General features: G+C 44.9%; 2 protein-coding genes across 2 annotated transcripts; both read right to left on the bottom strand.

The window, feature by feature from the left end:
* Positions 1-429: 429 nt before the first annotated feature.
* LOC109731956 (protein FAR1-RELATED SEQUENCE 5) lies at positions 430-2,846 on the bottom strand. The gene is made up of 4 exons (XM_020291137.4): positions 2,590-2,846; positions 1,789-2,470; positions 813-1,605; positions 430-722 (listed from the first exon to the last, which is right to left on the bottom strand). Exons 1-3 carry the CDS (start codon positions 2,614-2,616, stop codon positions 1,136-1,138), a joined length of 1,179 nt encoding a protein of 392 aa, XP_020146726.1. The 5' UTR covers positions 2,617-2,846; the 3' UTR covers positions 430-722; positions 813-1,135.
* A 140-nt stretch (positions 2,847-2,986) lies between these two features.
* Positions 2,987-4,131, bottom strand: LOC123495040 (uncharacterized). Its single transcript, XM_045231691.2, has 3 exons — positions 3,875-4,131; positions 3,564-3,781; positions 2,987-3,267 (listed from the first exon to the last, which is right to left on the bottom strand). Exons 1-3 carry the CDS (start codon positions 3,931-3,933, stop codon positions 3,002-3,004), a joined length of 543 nt encoding a protein of 180 aa, XP_045087626.1. The 5' UTR covers positions 3,934-4,131; the 3' UTR covers positions 2,987-3,001.
* Positions 4,132-23,519: the final 19,388 nt, after the last annotated feature.

Below are 23,519 nucleotides of genomic sequence, written 5' to 3'. Positions count from 1 at the left end.
TGCAGAAACACAAACTAAGGTAAATTCGTTTCCAAAGCTATTTTCTCGATCACGTGCACAACAACTTTCGGCTTGTTGCATGTGTTTCACCTGTGTCCACCGACACCACAGTTTGAGCATTTTGCCTCTTTCCTTTCCTTTCGACGAAGATCTCCTCGCAGTGGGCATGTGCTGCTCTTGTGCCCTGGCTCCCGGCATATACTACAGAAGCGAGTGCGCTTGCTGGTAGCACATCTCTCTGCATCTTGTGCATTTGCTGGCCGCTTGTATTTCTTGCTTTTTGCACCCCGAACATCATATGGAGTCTTGTCCCTGCTTGTGGTTGGTCGACCGGCTTTTCGTTTTCGTTTTGGAGGACTTAGTCCTTCGAAGTTCCCCACTGCACTCCCTTCAGCGTCCGCTCAAGGGTGCAATTGCTGCAATGGGTTCTTTGTCTTCCGGCCCCATTCCATCCTGCACAGCAGCTAGTGGTGTCAGCTTATCCACTGCTCCCTTCAGGATGTCCATTGCACACTCATGCTTCTGGATTTGCATCTCCCAGCCTGACTACCTCAAGTGCATGTGTGTACAGATTTCAGTGCCTGTATGTTATTGAATTCACAGAAATGCTATCCTTCTGAAGATGCGACAGGTGGGCTGGCAGCAAATCTCTTGCGTCCTTCGTCCACTGCTTCAGCATATGCTTTGCTGGTATATGGTCTATGCCAAGGAAATCGAAGGACCTGCAACAGGAATCGTGGGCATTCTTAATTGTGATATTTCTCGGAATGGAAGAGGCACAGTGTTATCAATAGGAAAGGATGTTTAGTTACCTTAACAGCGTGACAACAGAGCAAGCATGTGTGTTCAAAATTGCCACATTCGCATATCAGCTCAGTTCCTTCGTCAACAACTTCCACTTTGTACAAAACCCTGCACCATTTGGCATGTTTCTCTGGATGGTATCGTTTCGCGAAATAGGTTTTCCCTTTAGTGATTTCCTCAACTTTGTACTGCCCCGCTTCATATATAACTTCGCCAAATTTTTCAGCCATGGTTCGGGTGTAGATGTCGCTAGCGTGCATCTCCAGTGGTGTATTCATTTTCAATACTGGGGCTACCTGCAGATATAGACAATGCATTAGTGAGGATAGAGTCAGCAACTTACTATCTTTGTGCGTCTCTCCTCATAGTTCTCGTTTGCCCCTCTATCGAAAAGAAGTCTCATGTATTGTCGAACAAATAGATGCATGGGGCAGCTTGCTGGAACATAGCATTTGAGCATATGATTGGCACTCTCGCTGCGTTGTGTGCTTGTCATCTTTGCACAGAACTTTCCATTGAAATATGGTTTTGCCCATTTCATTCTAGTTTCATAGATGCCAATGAGGTAAGCATGTTTTTGCAAACCGTGCGCCTCTGTCACTTGCTTCCATGCAGTCTCGAACTCATCAACCGTAAGCATGTGATGGATTATTTTGTGGAATTCTGCCCTGAATTTGATGTGCTTTGTGTAATGTGGACCAAGATATTCTTTTGCCTTTTTCAGGACGTGCCATTTGCACCAGCGGTGAGTGGTGTCTGGCAGCACTTTCTCAATTGCTAACTCCATCGCTCTGCATTGATCTCCACACATTCACAAGGACACATCTTTATGTCAGTAGCATTTGGCAGAGTTATATGACAAAAAAAGAGGATTCCAAGACTACTACAGCAGCAAAAATATGTCATCCTTGGTTATCACCGATTTTGTTTGTTGTTTTTCTTGCGTTATGCAATGAAAAGAAACTCCAGTAATAGGTCATTCACCTGTGAGTATTGTTTGCAGATGTTTTCCCCCCATCATGCGAATGAATTCACTGAATACCCACTTGAAAGTGTCAACTGTTTCATCTCTGACTAGCACGCCGCCAAAGATCACACTCTGGAAGTGATTATTGACGCCTACAAACAGCCCAAATGGCATATCATATAGGTTTGTGCGGTATGTTGGGTCAAATGTTATTGCATCTCCAAAATAATCGTACTGTGCCCTCCTTGCTTCAGTTAACCATATCAAATTCCATATACGGCTCTCCTCATCAGGCTGCACTCGGTAGCAGAGACCAGAGTCTTTTGCTCCCAATTCGGCAAAAACATCCATGGTTTTCTTTAAATCTTCGTCTGCTTGCTCTCGACTGATCTTACTACAGAGTCCTCTCAGTGCCCTTTTGCTGATAGGTACATTTGTCATTGAACCGAAGAAACTACCAATTATATTGTAGACCTTGCCAATGCTAATATTTTTCTCACGGAGTTGTTTAACAACATCCCTTGTGTATACATCGATATGTCTGTGTGAGGGCCAGTACATCGTTTTGTCACATTTTTCTGTTGGTGCATGATTGTGTTCTGGTCTGTACTCACTTATGTACCACCCACTGTCATCTGATTGAAGCAAACGTATCATTGCAGGGCATCTGCATCGGCATGTCCTGCTTTTCGGGATTCCCTGCGAGAGGCACAAGCAACTCCATTACATCAGTTTTGTATTTTCTTGCAAACTTAGTCTATATGGCATCACAAATACATGAGCATTTTATACTACACTGAACTGGAAACATCACTTACAGTGCAGCCATAGACTATCTCCTGCATGCATTTTGTTCTTTCGACATTAAGCCGGCTCTTGCCATACCTTATTCCAAATCCAATCTCCTAGGAATAGAGATTGTAGCAATCATACGCTTCTCCAAGTGAATCAAAGTTGATACCTGTTGCTGGAACCACGACTGTGTCAGTCTTCTTCTCTGCATATCTTTGCAATGTTTTTTCGAGGGCACTGATCCTGCCAGCACATGGTGGACGTTCAACAGGTGCATGTCCCATTATGCAGGCATGTAATTTCATAAACAGTTTTGAATAGCGTATAATCACCAACTAAAAGGTACCAACACTCTAATTACACTTGTATTTTTAGAGGGGAATCGGCGCTTCTAATTATGATTAGGAGGAATACAAGTATACAGCCCAGTCAGAATTGTCATATATTTGGAATAGAAACACACATCCATATTTGTGTACCTCTTGATCCAGCTAGGTGCTTGAGGATTGTCTTTGCCTGTCGATTGTTCTGAGGTTGGCATGGACAGGGCCATCCCACTGCAGGTGCTATTGACATCTCCTTGTATTGTTGCCTCACCATCACCCACATCACCAATGCTGGATTCAGCGTCTGCGCATACCAAAGTTTGCATTGCTTCGCCATCCAGCAATGATTTACTGGTGGTGAGGTCCGGCAAGCGAAACCTATGTCAGGCAAAACAGTAGGAATATAAGGTGACCCTCTATATATAGCGACAGCAATTTGGTAACCAAAATTTGGGAATGCATTATTCAGAATAATGTACATGATGACAGACAGTTTTCACTTCGATATAGACAGAGTCCTACAATGGAGAAGTTACAGTTCATGCATTTACATGTTAATGGAATATTTACTGGGATAATGAACAAGTTTGCTATATTTCAAACTGCTAAAATCACGCCCAAAATTCAAAATTAGTATGTGCTTCACGTCGAAATACAGCGCCCCATATGCATACCTGTTGGCTGAGTCAGCCGCTTGTCCATCGCCCTTGCTGTCCAACGCTCTGAATTCGATGTTGCGATCCTTTTGGAGCCGCTCTCAAATTCTTCTTGTGCTATCACTGCGCCATCCCAAACAGCACCATTGCTAGATTGAGCGACGGCGCACCCAAGAGATTGATTTGCTTCGCCGCGCAGAAAGAATTCGGCGGCGGCGAGATCCGGCAATGGGAATCTATGTAAAACAAGCGAGACCACTGATAAGATGGCCTTCTAATTGGAGAGGATAATACTGAGAAACAAATAACGAGGGGAACAAAAAAAATACCTGTCGATTGGATCTGATAGGAACTCGAATCCGTCGCCTGCAGCGTCCGCCATCGCCATAGCTGTAAGCTTCTAGCCTCGTGCGGCGCTCGAATGGACAGATTTATTTTTCCTCCCCTGTCGACCCACAGGGAAACCCTACACTTATCCCCTTCGGAAGCGCCGTTTCCATGACGTCCCGGGTTCGACGTCCACCACGATGTACCGACCCGAGAATTATGTACCGACGGGATAGGACCACTCCAGTCGTTATTTCGCATGGCTCCGTCACCGCCCGCCGCCGTTGTCCTGGCCGTATACGATGGGTACATATACGATCACATTTAATATGGTCTCGAACGCGTCGATGTTCGATTGGCACACGTACCAGGAGCAGGCGAGCTCGTGCGTACCATCGCCGCTCTCAGGGAAAAGCCAGATAGTTTCAGTCACGGCTGCAGGGGAGCGTCTTCTACGAGGGGAGTTTTGACTTTTGACTTGGGTTCACCTACAGCTTATCGCACTTGCTGGTTGGGCCATTTGTGGCTTCTAGTGGTGCCTAAGCCTAGCCAGGCAGCTAGTGTGTGCACCCCTCTCTCTCTCTCGCGCGCGCGTTTTTTTAGGCAAATCTCTCTCTTTTGCTCGTCACGAGACGATCCGGGATGGTCCTGCCCGGCACGGGCCGAAAGAGGCCTTATTATGCGCGAGCGAACCAGGCCCTGTGACTTCTTTTGTCGTCTCTCGCTCTCGTGGTGCGCATGGGCCGAATCCCAAATGCATCGCATGTTTGTTTGTGCGTTCAACGTGCGTACAATTGGCAGAATGACTATTTAACGGTTTTGCTCAACAACAAAAAGGACTATAGGACGGTTAATTCACCTAAAAAAAAGACTATTTAAGGGTTTACTCACTCCCCTGACGTGCGAGTGCTCCCACGACGCCATGCGCCGCGCCCCAACTCTGCCAGATGTCGCACGCTTGCCACACCGAGCATGTCGTTTTCGTTTCGGCACATGTTTTTGAGTATATTTTTTTTTTGCTTTAATGGCTCTTCGGTTTTTGCTTGGTTTTTTCTGAGATTTTGGAGAATTAATTTAAAAATAGTGCTTTTTTTTGGTAAGAAGCACAACATGTGCTTCTGCGAGAAGCACAAATGTGCTCATCCTAAAAGCGAAAAAGCACATCCTATATTTTTACAAGAAGCACAATTGTGTTTCCGCGAGAAAGCATAACATGTGCTTCTCGAACACGGGAGAAGCACAACCCTTGCTTCGTGAAAAGAAAAAAAGAGGACAACTATGCTTCCCTAAAAAAAACTAGGAAAAGCACATTCTTCTACGAGAAGCAGAGTTGTGATTGCTACAGAGGAAAAAAAATAGTTTGTGCTTCAAAAAGAAAATTTGCTGAAGGTGTTTGGTTTTTTTTTAAAGTTGTTCATTTTTTAAAAAGTAAAGAAAATTTTCGCAGTGCCTCGACCCAGTTCGATATGCTACAGTACTTATGCATCTCCATTACCCGATGACGCCCGCTCGCATCGCTCGTGCGCCAGTGGGCTGGCCAGTCGGGCCACTGATACGTCTTCAACGTATCTATAATTTTGGATTGTTTCATGCTATTATAATATCAATCTTGGATGTTTATTATGAAATTATATATCATTTTTGGGACTAACCTATTAACATAGTGCCTAGTGCCAGTTGCTGTTTTTTGCTTGTTTTTTGATTTTCAAAAAATCAGTACCAAATGGAGTCCAAACGCTGCAATTTTTTTATTTTTTCTGGACCAGAAGGGACCCTAGAAGCTTCGGGAGAAGACCTGAAGAGCCGCGAGGGAGCGACAAGCCTACCAGACGCCCCCCCGGGGGGCAGGCTTGTGGGCACCTCGTGGCACCTCTTGACCTTGTTCCAGCTCTATAAATCCCCAAATATTTCATGTATACCAGGGAGCCACCCAAAATACTTTTTTCGCCGCTGCAAGTTTCTGTTCTCGCGAGATCTCATCTGGAGTCTTTTTCCGGTACTCTGCCGGAGGGAGAATCGACCATGGAGGGCTTCTACATCAACCTTGCTGCCCTTCCGATTGTGTGTGAGTAATTTACCACAGACCTACGGGGCCATAGCTAGTAGCTAGATGGCTTGTTCTCTCTCTTTGATCTTCAATACAATGTTCTCCTCGATGTTCTTGGAGATCTATTCGACGTAATCCTTTTTTGCGGTGTGTTTGTTGGGATCCGGTGAATTATGGTTTTATGATCAGATTATCTATGAATATTATTTGCATCTTCTCTGAACTTTTTTATGCATGATTGTTATAGCTTTGTATTTCTCTCCGATCTATCTGTTTGGTTTGGCCAACTAGATTGATTTATCTTGCAATGGGAGAGGTGCTTTGTGTTGGGGAACGTAGCATGCAATTTCAAAAAAATTCCTACGCTCATGCAAGATCTATCTAGGAGATGCATAGCAACGAGAGGGGAAAGTGTGTCCACGTACCCTCATAGACCGAAAGCGGAAGTGTTAGTTTAACGCAGTTGATGTAGTCAAACGTCTTCTCGACCGATCATGTACCGAACGTATGACACCTCCGAGTTCTGCACACGTTCAGCTCGATGACGTCCCTCAAACTTTTGATCCAGCAAAGTGTCGAGGGAGAGTTCCGTCAGCACGACGGCGTGGTGACGGTGATGGTGAAGTGATCCGCGCAGGGCTTCGCCTAAGCACTACGTGAATATGACTGGAGGCGTAAACTGTGGATGGGAGCGCCGCACACGGCTAACAATGTTTGTTGTGTGTTCTAGGCGCCCCCTCCCCACATATATATAGGTGGGAGGGGGAGGGGACAATCCTACTTGGGGCCTCCTCCAATTCGGCCTCCCCCTTTCCTTATCTCCGGAGGGGGAAGGAAAGTGGGGAGAGGGGAAAGGAAGGGGGAATCCTATTCCCTCTATTTCCTTTCCTCCTCCCCTTTTCCTTTCTCCACTTAGGCCGGCCCATATGGGGGCGCACCAGCCCCTTAGGGGCTGGTCTGTCCCGCCCTTGGCCCAATAAGGCCCATATCTTTGCCCGTGGGGGGGGGGGGGGGTGTGCCCGGAACTCCTTCTGGTGACCCGATACGTACCCGGTACCCCCAGAACACTTCCGGTGTCCGAATACTATCATCCTATATATGAATCTTTACCTCTCGACCATTTCGAGACTCCTCATCATGTCCGTGATCTCATCCGGATTCCGAACAACATTCGGTCACCAAATCACATAACTCATATAATACAAAATCGTCATCGAAACGTTAAGCGTGCGGACCCTACGGGTTCGAGAACTATGTAGACATGATCGAGACACATCTCTGATCAATAACCAACAGCGGAACCTGGATGCTCATATTGGTTCCTACATATTCTACAAAGATCTTTATCGGTCAAACTGCAATGACAACATACGTCATTCCCTTTGTCATCGGTATGTTACTTGCTCAAGATTCGATCGTCGGTATCTTCATACCTAGTTCAATATCGTTACCGACAAGTCTCTTTACTCATTCCGTAATGTATCATCCCGCAACTAACTCATTAGTCACATTGCTTGCAAGGCTTATCATGATGTGCATTACCGAGAGGGCCTAGAGATACCTCTCCGATACTCGGAGTGACAAATCCTAATCTCGATCTATGACAACCCAACAAACACCTTCGGAGATACCTGTAGAGCATCTTTACAATCACCCAGTTACGTTGTGACGTTTGATAGCACACAAGGTATTCCTCCGGTATCCGAGAGTTGCATAATCTCATAGTCAAAGGAATATGTATAAGTCATGAAGAAAGCAATAGCAATAAAACTTAATAATCATTATGCTAAGCTAACGGATGGGTCTTGTCCATCACATCATTCTCCTAATGATGCGATCCCGTTCATCAAATGACAACACATGTCTATGGTTAGCAAACTTAACCATCTTTGATTAACGAGCTAGTCTACTAGAGGCTTACTAGGGACACGGTGTTTTGTCTATGTATCCACATATGTATCAAGTTTCCGGTTAATACAATTCTAGCATGAATAATAAACATTTATCATGATATAAGGAAATATAAAATAACAACTTTATTATTGCCTCTAGGGCATATTTCCTTCACTTTGTGATGGGTTTGATCTCGCGGTTCTCAATCCCAGTGACAGAAAGGGACATGACACGTATTTGTATTGTTGCCGTTAAGGATAAAAGGATGGGGTTTATTCATATTAATTGGGTTTACTTTGTCCATATCATGTCATCTTGCTTAACGCATTAATCCGTTCTTTATGAACTTAATACTCTTGATGCATGCTGGATAGCGGTTGATGTGCGGAGTAATAGTACTATATGTAGGCAAGAGTCGGTCTACTTGCCTTGAACATGATGCCTATATACATGACCATTGCCTTGGATATCGTCATGACTATGCGCTTTTCTATCAATTGCCCAACAGTAATTTGTTTACCCATCGTATGCTATGTTGAAGAGAGAAGCCTGTAGTGAAAACTATGCCCCCAGGTCTATATTTATCATATATTAAACTCCAGAAATACTTTGCTGTAATTTATTTAGCATTATTTTATGTTGTGTTTTTGTTTATCTATCTAACAGTACAAGTTTTGATCCTTGCAATTAACCGCCAAGGGATTGACAACCCCTTGTTTGCGTCGGGTGCAAGTATTTGTTATTTTATGTGTAGGTGTTGTTCATGAGGTATTGCGTGGTTCTCCTACTAGATTAATAACCTTGGTTCTTAACTGAGGGAAATACTTATATCTACTATACTGCATCCTTCTCTCCTCTTCAAGGAAATCCCAACGCCAGTCACAAGTAGCAGGAAGAATTTCTGGCGCCGTTGCCGGGGAGACATCACCAACACCTATCAAGTACCATCGCATAAACTTTCATCTCCTTGCATTTACTTGCATTTGCCATTTGCCTCTCGTTTTCATCTCCCCCACTTCTAAAACGTTTTCACTAAAACACAAAAACATTTTCCGTTTGCCTTTTTGCTTTTTTGCTTTCTTGAAGTTGCTATCATGTCTGAATTTGTTATCAAAAAGGGTGAAGAGGGTAAAATCCCTAAGATTGAAATTCCCTTAAGTTTGGACACTAAAACTTTTGTGACGGTGAGTGGGAATTGTAGGTGTCAAAACCGGCGGATCTCGGGTAGGGGCTCCCGAACTGTGGATCTAGGATCAATGGGGAACAATGGACGATGAACACGGTGTTTACCCAGGTTCGGGCCCTCTCGGAGAGGTAAAACCCTACGTCATGCTTGATTGTGTTTGATGTATGTTATGGTTATGGAGTAGGTCTACCTCGAGATTAGATGAACTAAACTCTAAGTCGATGAGGTGATGGGTGTAGCTCTGCCCCTAAGACTAAAACCCTTCGGTTTATATAGGCACCGATAGGGTTAGGGTTACATGCGATCGGCTACAAAGAAAGAAAAGACTGGCATAATCTTGGCTTGGAGGGCACTCCATGTCTTCATAAACCTTCGGTCTTCATGGATCCGTACTACTCCATAGGCTTCATATTAATTCTTTATTCTGCCCCATAGGCTTTGGGCCGGTGTCCCGAGGACCCCGTTATCCATGAGTCCCTCAGGAACATCATAGGAAAGAGGGTTATTTAGGAATTCTTGAATTGTACGGGAACTTTGGTTTGTGATGATATGCCTATTCTTAAAAGAACCAAAAGTTATGTTGATGCTATTTCCGCACTTGTTCTTAAACTTAAAAGAAGATTTATTCGCACTCATCCCAATTTGCAAAGATTGTTCTCTGAGTTGCCTGTTATAAACAACCCTAAAGCTAAAATGATAGCTACTCTTGTCCTTATGAATGAATTTGATTACATAGTACAAGAGGCTAGAGAGATATTTGAATTTTACAATATGAGCAATGAACATCCTGTGATAGATGAAATTTTATACAATGAAGATTGTTTAATGAGGTACTTGTTTCGTGATAACCACACTTTTGATGAAAATACCACAAATGAAGTTTCTCCTTTAAACATAATTTCAACAAGTTCTCAATGGCATTAATCAACAATATTCTTGGATTGTAAAAGCGAACCAACAAGGATTTGAGGATAGCCGACTTACTAATGCTAAGATCTTGTTTGATGATGTGTTCCATATTATTTTCGAATAGCCTCCTGATAAACACGCATCAAAAGATGAGAGAACTAAGGATGACAACACTTGAAACTATGCATTACGCCTAGCTAGGAGCGTAAAACAATAGCGCTTGTTGAGACACAAACTAACAATCTTTATTTTTCTTGTTTATTTTATGTTTTTTGGTGTGCACACAATTATGCTACTATTATGGTTGTGTTTTTGTGTTTAAATTAATGTTTGTGTCAAGTAAAGTCTTTGGGATGATTTCATTGATAGTTGCTTTGATTCTGTAAGAAAACAGAAACTTTTGGGTCCAGTAGTAAAATTTTCTGCAATTACTGGAGCGAGATAAAATTCTGAGTTTTTTTTCGCATGATTGATATACAAATTTCCCATGTTTCCCCAGTTTGTCAGATTTTTCAGAGATATAGAAGTATTGCGTTAATTCAGATCTTTACAGACTGTTCTATTTTTGATAGATTCTGTTTTTTTTGAACTGTGAATGACTGTAGGAGAGTTTCCTACAGTCTTGTTGCTATATTAATCAAGGATCAGGGGTACAAAGTTACATTGTATTTACATAGTTATCATCACAAGCTACCTAGTGTCTCACTATAAGAGGAGGTGAGAAAGCAATGCTAATTAGCAAGAGTCTTATTGAGAGAGCAACTAGCGACTAGGGCAGGCCCCCAACAAAGTCGGCTATGAACCCCCTAAGGGAGGGCTTTGTTCTATGCTCGAGCATCTCGAAGTCTTCCTTGAACCTTCTCAACCAAGATCCATGAGAGAACGTCATTTTTTTGAATACGAGGCCATTTCTTTCCTTCCAAATTGACCAAGCTGAAACCACAAAAATCTCCATGAACATGGGCCTAGCCCAGTTCGCTTTAGCGTCAGTGAGCCATTCAAACCGGTTATCCCCCGCACCCCAGGAGAGTTGTAGAGTGCTCCAACATTGAGCCGCGAAGGGGCATACGAAGAACATGTGGTCAAGTGTTTCTTCCTCCTGGCTGCGGCACAAGATGCAATCGTCAGAGCGCAACCCCGCATCGCCCACCACAAAATGTCTGCGGTGAAGCATGTTTCTAGTGTTGAGCCGATCCGAGAGTAACAACCATGCAAACATCCAGTTTCATCGTACAGCTCGATTTCCAGATCCACTTATAAGAATCGTGCACCACCACTTCTCTGAAGCATAACTGATAAAACTTGGTGGGTGTGTACTTGTTGCCCCAGCTATAGGACCATGCATCACGAGTCGCCGTGTTGATGTAGCTATCCGCCGTGATGGCCTGAAGTTGGGTCACTTCCTGATGGGCTTGGGTAGACAGTGGTAAGTAGAAGACATCGTTCAAAGAGCTGGTCAGAAGAAATTCGCGGACAAAAACATCTTCATTAGTGGCGAAGGAGAAGGCCCTTGGGTATTTTTATGGGAAGATTTAGCCACACCACAAGTCCTTCCAGAATAATGTCGACTTTCCACTTCCAACATTGACAGAGGCGATCCCGTGGTATGCTGGCATTAGTTGAATGAGCTCTCACCACCAGAAAGGGCCACAAGGTCCTGCTGCATGGGGGATGTCATCATTGTAGTAAGTGTTCCAGATTAGCTCTACCCACGGGACATCATGGTGGTTATAAAACTTGTCCAAGAATTTCATCGACAAGGTAGTATTAAGCATTTTGGTGTCAATGATACCCAGGCCCCACTATAATTTTGGTTTGCTGACCATGGTCCAAACTGCCAGGGAATTGGACGATGTCCCTTGTTTAGTTTTATTTCTCGAGAGACACAATCTCCTCACTTTGTCTAGATGAGTGATACGTCTCCAACGTATCTATAATTTTTGATTGTTCTATGCTGTTATATTATCAATCTTGGATGTTTTATAATCATTTTATAGTCATTTTATATCATTTTTGGTACTAACCTATTGACATAGTGCCAAGTGCCAGTTGCTGTTTTCTGCATGTTTTTTCCATCGCAGGAAATCAATATCAGACGGAGTCCAAACGCAACGAAACTTTACGGAGATTTTTTTTGGACCAGAAGGAACATAATGGGCCCTGGTTGCGCCTGGGAGTGCTCCGAGGAGAGCACAACCCACCAGGGCGCGCCAGGAGGCCCAGGCGCGCCCTGGTGGGTTGTGCCCACCTCGGGTGCCCCCCGGACCGCCTCTTTGCTCTATAAATACCCCAATATTCCCAAAACCCTAGGGGAGTCGACGAAATATTCATCCAGCCGCCGTAGTGTCCAGAACCACCAGATCCAATCTAGACACCATCTCGGATGGGGTTCACCACCTCCATTGGTGCCTCTCCGATGATGCGTGAGTAGTTCTCTGTAGACCTTCGGGTCCGTAGTTAGTAGCTAGACGGCTTCCTCTCTCTCTCTCTCGCTGATTTCTCAATACAATGATCTCTTGGAGATCCATATGATTAACTATTTTGTGGTGTGTTTGTTGGGATCGACGAACTTTGAGTTTATGACCAGCTCTATCTTTTTATATCCATGAAAGTATTTGAGTTTCCTTGATCTCTTTTATGCATGATTACTTATAGCCTCGTATTTCTTCTCCGATATTTGGGTTTTGTTTTGCCAACTTGATCTATTTATCTTGCAATGGGAAGAGGTGCTTTGTAGTGGGTTCGATCTTACAGTGCTTGATCCCAGTGACAGAAAGGGAACCGACACGTATGTATCGTTGCTACTAAGGATAAAACGATGTGTTCTATCTCTACATAGATAGATCTTGTCTACATCATGTCATCGTTCTTATTGCATTACTTCATTTTTTCATGAACTTAATGTTGGAAATATGCCCTAGAGGCAATAATAAAATGGTTATTATTATATTTCCTTGTTCATGATAATTGTCTATTATTCATGCTATAATTGTGTTATCCGGAAATCGTAATACATGTGTGAATACATAGACCACAACATGTCCCTAGTGAGCCTCTAGTTGACTAGCTCGTTGATCAACGGATAGTCATGGTTTCCTGACTATGGACATTGGATGTCATTGATAACGGGATCACATCATTAGGAGAATGATGTGATGGACAAGACCCAATCCTAAGCATAGCACAAATATCATGTAGTTCGTTTGCTAGAGCTTTTTCAATGTCAAGTATCATTTCCTTAGACCATGAGATCGTGCAACTCCCGGATGCCGTAGGAGTGCTTTGGGTGTGCCAAACGTCACAACGTAACTGGGTGACTATAAAGGTGCACTACGGGTATCTCCGAAAGTGTCTGTTGGGTTGGCACGGATCGAGACTGGGATTTGTCACTCCGTATGACGGAGAGGTATCTCTGGGCCCACTCGGTAATGCATCATCATAATGAGCTCAATGTGACTAAGGAGTTAGTCACGGGATCATGCATTACGGTACGAGTAAAGTGACTTGCCGGTAACGAGATTGAACAAGGTATTGGGATACCGACGATCGAATCTCAGACAAGTAACGTACCGATTGACAAAGGGAATTGTATACGGGATTGATTGAATCCTCGACATCATGGTTCATCCAACATGTGGGAGCCAACATGGGTATCCAGATCCCGCTGTTGGTTATTGACCGGAGAGGCATCTCGGTCATGTCTGCATGTCTCCCGAACCTGTAGGGTCTACACACTTAAGGTTCGGTGACGCTAGGGTTGTAGAGATATTAGTATGCGGAAACCCGAAAGTTGTTCGGAGTCCCGGATGAGATCCCGGACGTCACGAGGAGTTCCGGAATGGTCCGGAGGTGAAGAATTATATATAGGAAGTCAAGTTTCGGCCACCGGGAAAGTTTCAGGGGTTATCGGTATTGTACCGGGACCACCGGAAGGGTCCCGGGGGTCCACCGGGTGGGGCCACCTATCCCGGAGGGCCCCATGGCTGAAGTGGGAGGGGAACCAGCCCCTGGTGGGCTGGTGCGCCCCCCATGGGCCTCCCCCTGCGCCTAGGGTTGGAAACCCTGGGGGTGGGGGGCGCCCCACCTGACTTGGGGGGGGGGAGTTTCCCCCCCTTGGCCGCCGCCCCCCCGTAGATGGGATCCCAGGGGCCGGCGCCCCCCAGGGGGCCTATATAAAGGGGGAGGGAGGGCTGCTGTACCCTAGCCCCTGGCGCCTCCCTCTCCCTCCCGTGACACCTCTCTCTCCCGCTTGCGCTTGGCGAAGCCCTGCCGGGATCCCCGCTACTGCCACCACCACGTCGTCGTGCTGCTGGATCTCCATCAACCTCTCCTCCCCCCTTGCTGGATCAAGAAGGAGGAGACGTCGCTGCTCCGTACGTGTGTTGAACGCGGAGGTGCCGTCCGTTCGGCACTCGGTCATCAGTGATTTGGATCACGACGAGTACGACTCCATCAACCCCGTTCACTTGAACGCTTCCGCTCGCGATCTACAAGGGTATGTAGATGCACTCCTTTCCCCTCGTTGCTAGTAAACTCCATAGATGGATCTTGGTGATGCGTAGAAAATTTTAAAATTCTGCAACGATCCTCAACAGTGGCATCATGAGCCAGGCCTATGCGTAGTTACTATGCACGAGTAGAACACAAAGCAGTTGTGGGCGTAGATGTTGTCAATTTTTCTTGCCACTACTAGTCTTATCTTGTTTTGGCGGTATTGTGGGATGAAGCGGCCCAGACCGACCTTACACGTACGCTTACGTGAGACAGGTTCCACCGACTGACATGCACTAGTTGCATAAGGTGGCTAGCGGGTGTCTGTCTCTCCCACTTTAGTCGGAACGGATTCGATGAAAAGGGTCCTTATGAAGGGTAAATAGAAATTGGCATATCACGTTGTGGTTTTACGTAGGTAAGAAACGTTCTTGCTAGAAACCTATAGAAGCCACGTAAAAACTTGCAACAACAATTAGAGGACGTCTAACTTGTTTTTGCAGCATGTGCCTTGTGATGTGATATGGCCAGAAGATGTGATGAATGATATATGTGATGTATGAGATTGATCATATTCTTGTAATAGGAATCACGACTTGCATGTTGATGAGTATGAAAACCGGAAGGAGCCATAGGAGTTGTCTTTATTTTTTGTATGACCTGCGTGTCATTGAATAACGCCATGTAAATTACTTTACTTTATTGCTAAACGCGTTAGCCATAGAAGTAGAAGTAATCGTTGGCGTGACAACTTCATGAAGACACAATGATGGAGATCATGATGATGGAGATCATGGTGTCATGCCGGTGACGAAGATGATCATGGCGCCCCGAAGATGGAGATCAAAGGAGCATAATGATATTGGCCATATCATGTCACTATTTGATTACATGTGATGTTATCATGTTTTGCATCTTATTTGCTTAGAACGACGGTAGTAAGTAAGATGATCCCTTATAATAATTTCAAGAAAGTGTTCTCCCTAACTGTGCACCGTTGCGAAGGTTCGTTGTTTCGAAGCACCACGTGATGATCGGGTGTGATAGATTCTAACGTTCGCATACAACGGGTGTTGACGAGCCTAGCATGTACAGACATGGCCTCGGAATACACGCAATACACTTAGGTTGATTTGACGAGCCTAGCATGTACAGACATGGCCTCGGAACACGGAAGACCGAAAGGTCGAGCATGAGTCGTATAGAAGATACGATCAACATGGAGATGTTCACCGATCTTGACTAGTCCGTCTCACATGATGATCGGACACGGCCTAGTTAACTCGGATCATGTTTCACTTAGATGACTAGAGGGATGTCTATCTGAGTGGGAGTTCATTGAATAATTTGATTAGATGAACTTAATTATCATGAACTTAGTCTAAAATCTTTACAATATGTCTTGTACATCAAATGGCCCACGTTGCCCTCAACTTCAACGCGTTCCTAGAGAAAACCAAGCTGAAAGATGATGGCAGCAACTATACGGACTGGGTCCGGAACCTGAGGATCATCCTCATAGCTGCCAAGAAAGATTATGTCCTAGAAGCACCGCTAGGTGAAGCACCCATCCCAGAGAACCAAGACGTTATGAACGCTTGGCAATCACATGCTGATGATTACTCCCTCGTTCAGTGCGGCATGCTTTACAGCTTAGAACCGGGGCTCCAAAAGCGTTTTGAGAAACATGGAGCATATGAGATGTTCGAAGAGCTGAAAATGGTTTTCCAAGCTCATGCCCGGGTCGAGAGATATGAAGTCTCCGACAAGTTCTTCAGTTGTAAAATGGAGGAAAATAGTTCTGTCAGTGAGCACATACTCAGAATGTCTGGGTTACACAACCGCTTGTCTCAGCTGGGAGTTAATCTCCCGGATGACGCAGTCATTGACAGAATCCTTCAGTCGCTTCCACCAAGCTACAAGAGCTTTGTGATGAACTTCAATATGCAGGGGATGGAAAAGACCATTCCTGAGGTATATTCAATGCTGAAATCAACGGAGGTGGAGATCAAAAAGGAACATCAAGTGTTGATGGTGAATAAAACCACTAAGTTCAAGAAAGGCAAGGGCAAGAAGAACTTCAAGAAGGACGGCAAGGGAGTTGCCGCGCCTGGTAAGCCAGTTGCCGGGAAGAAGTCAAAGAATGGACCCAAGCCTGAGACTGAGTGCTTTTATTGCAAGGGAAGTGGTCACTGGAAGCGGAACTGCCCCAAATACTTAGCGGACAAGAAGGCCGGCAACACCAAAGGTATATGTGATATACATGTAATTGATGTGTACCTTACCAGTACTCGTAGTAGCTCCTGGGTATTTGATACCGGTGCGGTTGCTCATATTTGTAACTCAAAACAGGAGCTGCGGAATAAGCGGAGACTGGCGAAGGACGAGGTGACGATGCGCGTCGGGAATGGTTCCAAGGTCGATGTGATCGCCGTCGGCACGCTACCTCTGCATTTACCTACGGGATTAGTTTTAAACCTCAATAATTGTTATTTAGTGCCAGCTTTGAGCATGAACATTGTACCTGGGTCTCGTTTAATTCGAGATGGCTACTCATTTAAATCCGAGAATAATGGTTGTTCTATTTATATGAGAGATATGTTTTATGGACATGCCCCGCTGGTCAATGGTTTATTCTTGATGAATCTCGAACGTGATGTTACACATATTCATAGTGTGAATACCAAAAGATGTAAAGTTGATAACGATAGTCCCACATACTTGTGGCACTGCCGCCTTGGTCACATTGGTGTCAAACGCATGAAGAAGCTCCATGCAGATGGACTTTTGGAGTCTCTTGATTACGAATCATTTGACACGTGCGAACCATGCCTCATGGGTAATATGACCAAGACTCCGTTCTCCGGAACAATGGAGCGAGCAACCAACTTATTGGAAATCATACATACTGATGTGTGCGGTCCAACGAGTGTTGAGGCTCGCGGTGGCTATCGTTATGTTCTCACTCTCATTGATGATTTAAGTAGATATGGGTATGTCTACCTAATGAAACACAAGTCTGAAACCTTTGAAAAGTTCAAGGAATTTCAGAGTGAGGTTGAGAATCAACGTGACAGAAAAATAAAGTTCCTGCGATCAGATCGTGGAGGGGAATATTTAAGTCACGAATTTGGCACACACTTAAGGAAATGTGAAATCGTTTCACAACTCACGCCGCCTGGAACACTTCAGCGAAATGGTGTGTCCGAACGTCGTAATCGCACTCTATTGGATATGGTGCGATCTATGATGTCTCTTACCGATCTACCGCTCTCATTTTGGGGCTATGCTTTAGAGACTGCGACATTCACTTTAAATAGGGCTCCGTCGAAATCCGTTGAGACGACACCGTATGAATTATGGTTTGGGAAGAAACCTAAGCTATCGTTTCTAAAAGTTTGGGGATGCGATGCTTATGTCAAGAAACTTCAACCTGAAAAGCTCGAACCCAAGTCGGAAAAATGCGTCTTCATAGGATACCAGAAGGAAACCATTGGGTATACCTTCTACCTCAGATCCGAAGGCAAGATCTTTTTTGCCAAGAACGGGTCCTTTCTGGAGAAAGAGTTTCTCTCGAAAGAATTAAGTGGGAGGAAAGTGGAACTTGATGAGGTGATAGTCGCCCCTTCCGAACCGGAAATTAGCGCAACGCGGGAAGATGTTCCTGTGGTGCCTACACCGACTGGGGAGGAAGTTAATGATGATGATCATGAAGCTTCGGATCAAGTTACTGCTGAACTTCGAAGGTCCACAAGGACACGTTCCGCACCAGAGTGGTACGGCAACCCTGTCCTGGAAATCATGTTGTTAGACAACGGTGAACCTTCGAACTATGAAGAAGCGATGGCGGGCCCGGATTCCGACAAATGGCTAGAAGCCATGAAATCCGAGATAGGATCCATGTATGAAAACAAAGTATGGACTTTGACTGACTTGCCCGATGATCGGCGAGCCATAGAAAATAAATGGATCTTTAAGAAGAAGACAGACGCGGATGGTAATGTGACCATCTATAAGGCTCAACTTGTCGCTAAGGGTTATCGACAAGTTCAAAGGGTTGACTACGATGAGACTTTCTCACCCGTAGCGAAGCTGAAGTCCGTCCGAATCATGTTAGCAATTGCCACATTCTATGATTATGAGATATGGCAGATGGACGTCAAAACGGCATTCCTTAACGGCTTTCTTAAGGAAGAATTGTATATGATGCAGCCGGAAGGTTTTGTCGATCCTAAGAATGCTAACAAGGTATGCAAGCTCCAGCGCTCCATCTATGGGCTGGTGCAAGCATCTCGGAGTTGGAACATTCGCTTTGATGAGATGATCAAAGCGTTTGGGTTTACACAGACTTATGGAGAAGCCTGTGTTTACAAGAAAGTGAGTGGGAGCTCTGTAGCATTTCTCTTAGTATATGTGGATGACATACTATTGATGGGAAATGATATAGAATTCTTGGAAAGTATAAAGGCCTACTTGAATAAGTGTTTTTCAATGAAGGACCTTGGAGAAGCTGCTTATATATTAGGCATCAAGATCTATAGAGATAGATCAAGACGCCTCATTGGTCTTTCACAGAATACGTACCTTGACAAGATATTGAAGAAGTTCAATATGGATCAGTCCAAGAAGGGGTTCTTGCCTGTATTGCAAGGTGTGCAATTGAGCACGGCTCAATGCCCGACCACGGCAGAAGATAGAGAAAAGATGAGTGTCATCCCCTATGCCTCGGCCATAGGGTCTATTATGTATGCCATGCTGTGTACCAGACCTGATGTAAACCTTGCCGTAAGTTTGGTAGGAAGGTACCAAAGTAATCCCGGCATGGAACACTGGACAGCGGTCAAGAATATCCTGAAGTACCTGAAGAGGACTAAGGATATGTTTCTCGTTTATGGAGGTGACGAAGAGCTCGTCGTAAAGGGTTACGTCGACGCTAGCTTCGACACAGATCTGGATGACTCGAAGTCACAAACCGGATACGTGTATATTTTGAATGGAGGGGCAGTAAGCTGGTGCAGTTGCAAGCAAAGCGTCGTGGCGGGATCTACAAGTGAAGCGGAGTACATGGCAGCCTCAGAGGCAGCGCAAGAAGCAATCTGGATGAAGGAGTTCATTACCGACCTAGGGGTGATTCTCAATGCGTCGGGCCCGATGACTCCCTTCTGTGACAACACTGGAGCTATTCCCTTGCCAAGGAGCCCAGGTTTCACAGGAAGACCAGGCATATCAAGCGTCGCTTCAACTCCATTCGTGAAAGTGTTCAGAATGGATACATAGATATTTGTAAAGTACATACGGACCTGAATGTAGCAGATCCGTTGACTAAACCTCTCCCTAGAGCAAAACACGGTCAACACCAGAACTCTATGGGTGTTCGATTCATCACAATGTAACTAGATTATTGACTCTAGTGCAAGTGGGAGACTGTTGGAAATATTCCCTAGAGGCAATAATAAAATGGTTATTATTATATTTCCTTGTTCATGATAATTGTCTATTATTCATGCTATAATTGTGTTATCCGGAAATCGTAATACATGTGTGAATACATAGACCACAACATGTCCCTAGTGAGCCTCTAGTTGACTAGCTCGTTGATCAACGGATAGTCATGGTTTCCTGACTATGGACATTGGATGTCATTGATAACGGGATCACATCATTAGGAGAATGATGTGATGGACAAGACCCAATCCTAAGCATAGCACAAAGATCGTGTAGTTCGTTTGCTAGAGCTTTTTCAATGTCAAGTATCATTTCCTTAGACCATGAGATCGTGCAACTCCCGGATGCCGTAGGAGTGCTTTGGGTGTGCCAAACGTCACAACGTAACTGGGTGACTATAAAGGTGCACTACGGGTATCTCCGAAAGTGTCTGTTGGGTTGGCACGGATCGAGACTGGGATTTGTCACTCCGTATGACGGAGAGGTATCTCTGGGCCCACTCAGTAATGCATCATCATAATGAGCTCAATGTGACTAAGGAGTTAATCACGGGATCATGCATTACGGTACGAGTAAAGTGACTTGCCGGTAACGAGATTGAACAAGGTATTGGGATACCGGCGATCGAATCTCGGACAAGTAACGTACCGATTGACAAAGGGAATTGTATACGGGATTGATTGAATCCTCGACATCATGGTTCATCCGATGAGATCATCGTGGAACATGTGGGAGCCAACATGGGTGTCCAGATCCCGCTGTTGGTTATTGACCGGAGAGGCGTCTCAGTCATGTCTGCATGTCTCCCGAACCCGTAGGGTCTACAAACTTAAGGTTCGGTGACGCTAGGGTTGTAGAGATATTAGTATGCGGAAACCCGAAAGTTGTTCGGAGTCCCGGATGAGATCCCGGACGTCACGAGGAGTTCCGGAATGGTCCGGAGGTGAAGAATTATATATAGGAAGTACAGTTTCGGCCATCGGGAAAGTTTCGGGGGTTATCGGTATTGTACCGGGACCACCGGAAGGGTCCCGGGGGTCCACCGGGTGGGGCCACCTATCCCGGAGGGCCCCATGGGCTGAAGTGGGAGGGGAACCAGCCCCTGGTGGGCTGGTGCGCCCCCCATGGGCCTCCCCCTGCGCCTAGGGTTGGAAACCCTGGGGGTGGGGGGCGCCCCACCTGACTTGGGGGGGAAGTTTCCCCCCTTGGCCGCCGCCCCCCTGTAGATGGGATCCCAGGGGCCGCCCCCCCCAGGGGGCCTATTTAAAGGGGGGGAGGGAGGGCTGCTGTACCCTAGCCCCTGGCGCCTCCCTCTCCCTCCCGTGACACTTCTCTCTCCCGCTTGCGCTTGGCGAAGCCCTGCCGGGATCCCCGCTACTGCCACCACCACGCCGTCGTGCTGCTGGATCTCCATCAACCTCTCCTTCCCCCTTGCTGGATCAAGAAGGAGGAGACGTCGCTGCTCCGTACGTGTGTTGAACGCGAAGGTGCCGTCCGTTCGGCACTCGGTCATCGGTGATTTGGATCACGACGAGTACGACTCCATCAACCCCGTTCACTTGAACGCTTCCGCTCGCGATCTACAAGGGTATGTAGATGCACTCCTTTCCCCTCGTTGCTAGTAAACTCCATAGATGGATCTTGGTGATGCGTAGAAAATTTTAAAATTCTGCAACGATCCCCAACACTTAATACACTAGATGCATGCTGGATAGCGGTCGATGTGTGGAGTAATAGTAGTGGATGCAGGCAGGAGTCGGTCTACTAATCTTGGACGTGATGCCTATGTAATGATCATTGCCTGGATATCGTCATGATTATTTGAAGTTTTGTCAATTGCCCAACAGTAATTTGTTCACCCGCTGTTTGCTATTTTTATCGAGAGAAGCCACTAGTGAAACCTACGGCCCCCGGGTCTTCTTTCTCATATATTTGCCTTTGCGATCTAATTTTATTTTGCATTTATTTTCAGATCTATTAAACCAAAAATACAAAAATACCTTGCTGCAATTATTTCTTATTTATTTTATTTGGCGCTCGATCTATCAATCTACTACAAATTTACCTCACATCCGTTTGCCTATCTTGAGGTGCCGTACCCGGAAGGGATTGACAACCCTTTTTACACGTCGGGTTGCGGGAAGTTGTTATTTGTGTGCAGGTGTTGTTTACGTTGTGTCGCCTGGTTCTCATACTGGTTCGATAACCTTGGTCTCATCTGAGGGAAATACCTACCGCCGCTGTGCTGCATCATCCCTTCCTCTTTGGGGAAATACCGATGTAGTTTCAAGCGACATCAAAAGGAATTTCTGGCGCCGTTGCTGGGGAGGATCTTCAACATATACCGGGTTCCTAATCAAAAATCGCATCTCCTCGCAATTTATATTATTTGGCATTTGCCTCTCGTTTTCCTCTCCCCCACTTCACAAAAATTTGCCGTTTTATTCGCCTCTGTTTTCCATTCGTCGTTTTCTTGCCGGATCTGTTTTTGTGTGCAATCTTGTTGTGTAGTCATCATGACTCAAGAGAACACCAAGTTATGTGATTTCTCAAATACCAACAACAATGATTTTATTGGCACTCCGATTGCTCCTCCCGCCACTAGTGCGGAGTCTTGTGATATTAATACTGCTTTGCTGAATCTTGTCATGAAAGGTCAATTTTCGGTACTCCTAATGAGGATGCCGCGTCCCATCTTGATACCTTCCTGGAATTATTACGACATGCAAAAGAAAAAAGATGTGGACAATGATATTGTCAAGATGAAATTATTTCCGTTCTCTTTGCATGATTCTGCAAAAAATTGGTTTTCTTCTTTGCCTCGCAATAGTATCAATTCTTGGAATAAGTGCACAGATGCTTTTGTCACTAAGTATTTTTTGCCCGCAAAAATTATTTCCCTTAGAACCTAGATCATGAATTTCAAGCAACGTGAACATGAGCATGTTGCACAATCGTGGGAAAGGATGAAAATGATGCTAAGGAATTGCCCAACTCATGGGTTAAATCTTTGGATGATCATACAAAATTTTTATGCGGGATTGAATTTTGTTTCTCGTAATCTTTTAGATTCCGCCGCGGGTGGTACTTTTATGGAAATTACTTTGGGTGAAGCCACCAAATTGCTTGATAATATTTGATACGTCTCCAACGTATCTATAATTTTTGATTGTTCCATGCTATTATATTATCCATCTAGGATGTTTTATATGCACTAGATGACCTGGTTGCGCCAATGGCGCAAAAAGCAAGTTAGAAGCAATGTTAGTAGTGAGTAAGTAAGAGATGTAGATGAAAAGATAGTACAATGTGGATTGTATTGCATATAGTAGAATGACTTCAATTTGTTTACAAATAATAGGATGACTTAGAAATACACTTATATATAGGCCGCCTCACAGCTTATTTAGGCATCTTCTTAGTCTGGTCGTGGTCTTTAGAGGGTATGTACGAAAAAGCAGAGTGTCATCGTCGGATAATGATTGCATGGTAGACTACCACAGGTACTTGAAGGCCTATAAAAGGTGTTGGTTCCATTGTCAGACCATTTGGAGTAGCCCATATAGTTATTATCTCCGGAATATCTTTGCTTTCATTGGTTCATATGACACAGTTATAGAACCAAATATCAGGGAAATCACCAACGCGATAGTTGTTGTTCTCTAGCATGCAACAA

Source organism: Aegilops tauschii, chromosome 7, assembly GCF_002575655.3.
Source record: "Aegilops tauschii subsp. strangulata cultivar AL8/78 chromosome 7, Aet v6.0, whole genome shotgun sequence".
Classification (NCBI taxonomy): domain Eukaryota; kingdom Viridiplantae; phylum Streptophyta; class Magnoliopsida; order Poales; family Poaceae; genus Aegilops; species Aegilops tauschii.
This window is presented reverse-complemented; position numbering and strand designations above follow the sequence as displayed.

Coding starts and splice junctions, on each gene's coding strand:
- LOC109731956 (XM_020291137.4), bottom strand. CDS start 2,616: ATGCAGGAGATAGTCTATGGCTGCACT. Junction 2,471..2,589: donor AGATAGTCTATGGCTGCACT/GTAAGTGATGTT, acceptor TGCCTCTCGCAG/GGAATCCCGAAAAGCAGGAC. Junction 1,606..1,788: donor TCTGCAAACAATACTCACAG/GTGAATGACCTA, acceptor GAATGTGTGGAG/ATCAATGCAGAGCGATGGAG.
- LOC123495040 (XM_045231691.2), bottom strand. CDS start 3,933: ATGGCGATGGCGGACGCTGCAGGCGACGGATTCGAGTTCCTATCAGAT. Junction 3,782..3,874: donor CTATCAGATCCAATCGACAG/GTATTTTTTTTG, acceptor TGTTTTACATAG/ATTCCCATTGCCGGATCTCG. Junction 3,268..3,563: donor GCGGCTGACTCAGCCAACAG/GTATGCATATGG, acceptor TGCCTGACATAG/GTTTCGCTTGCCGGACCTCA.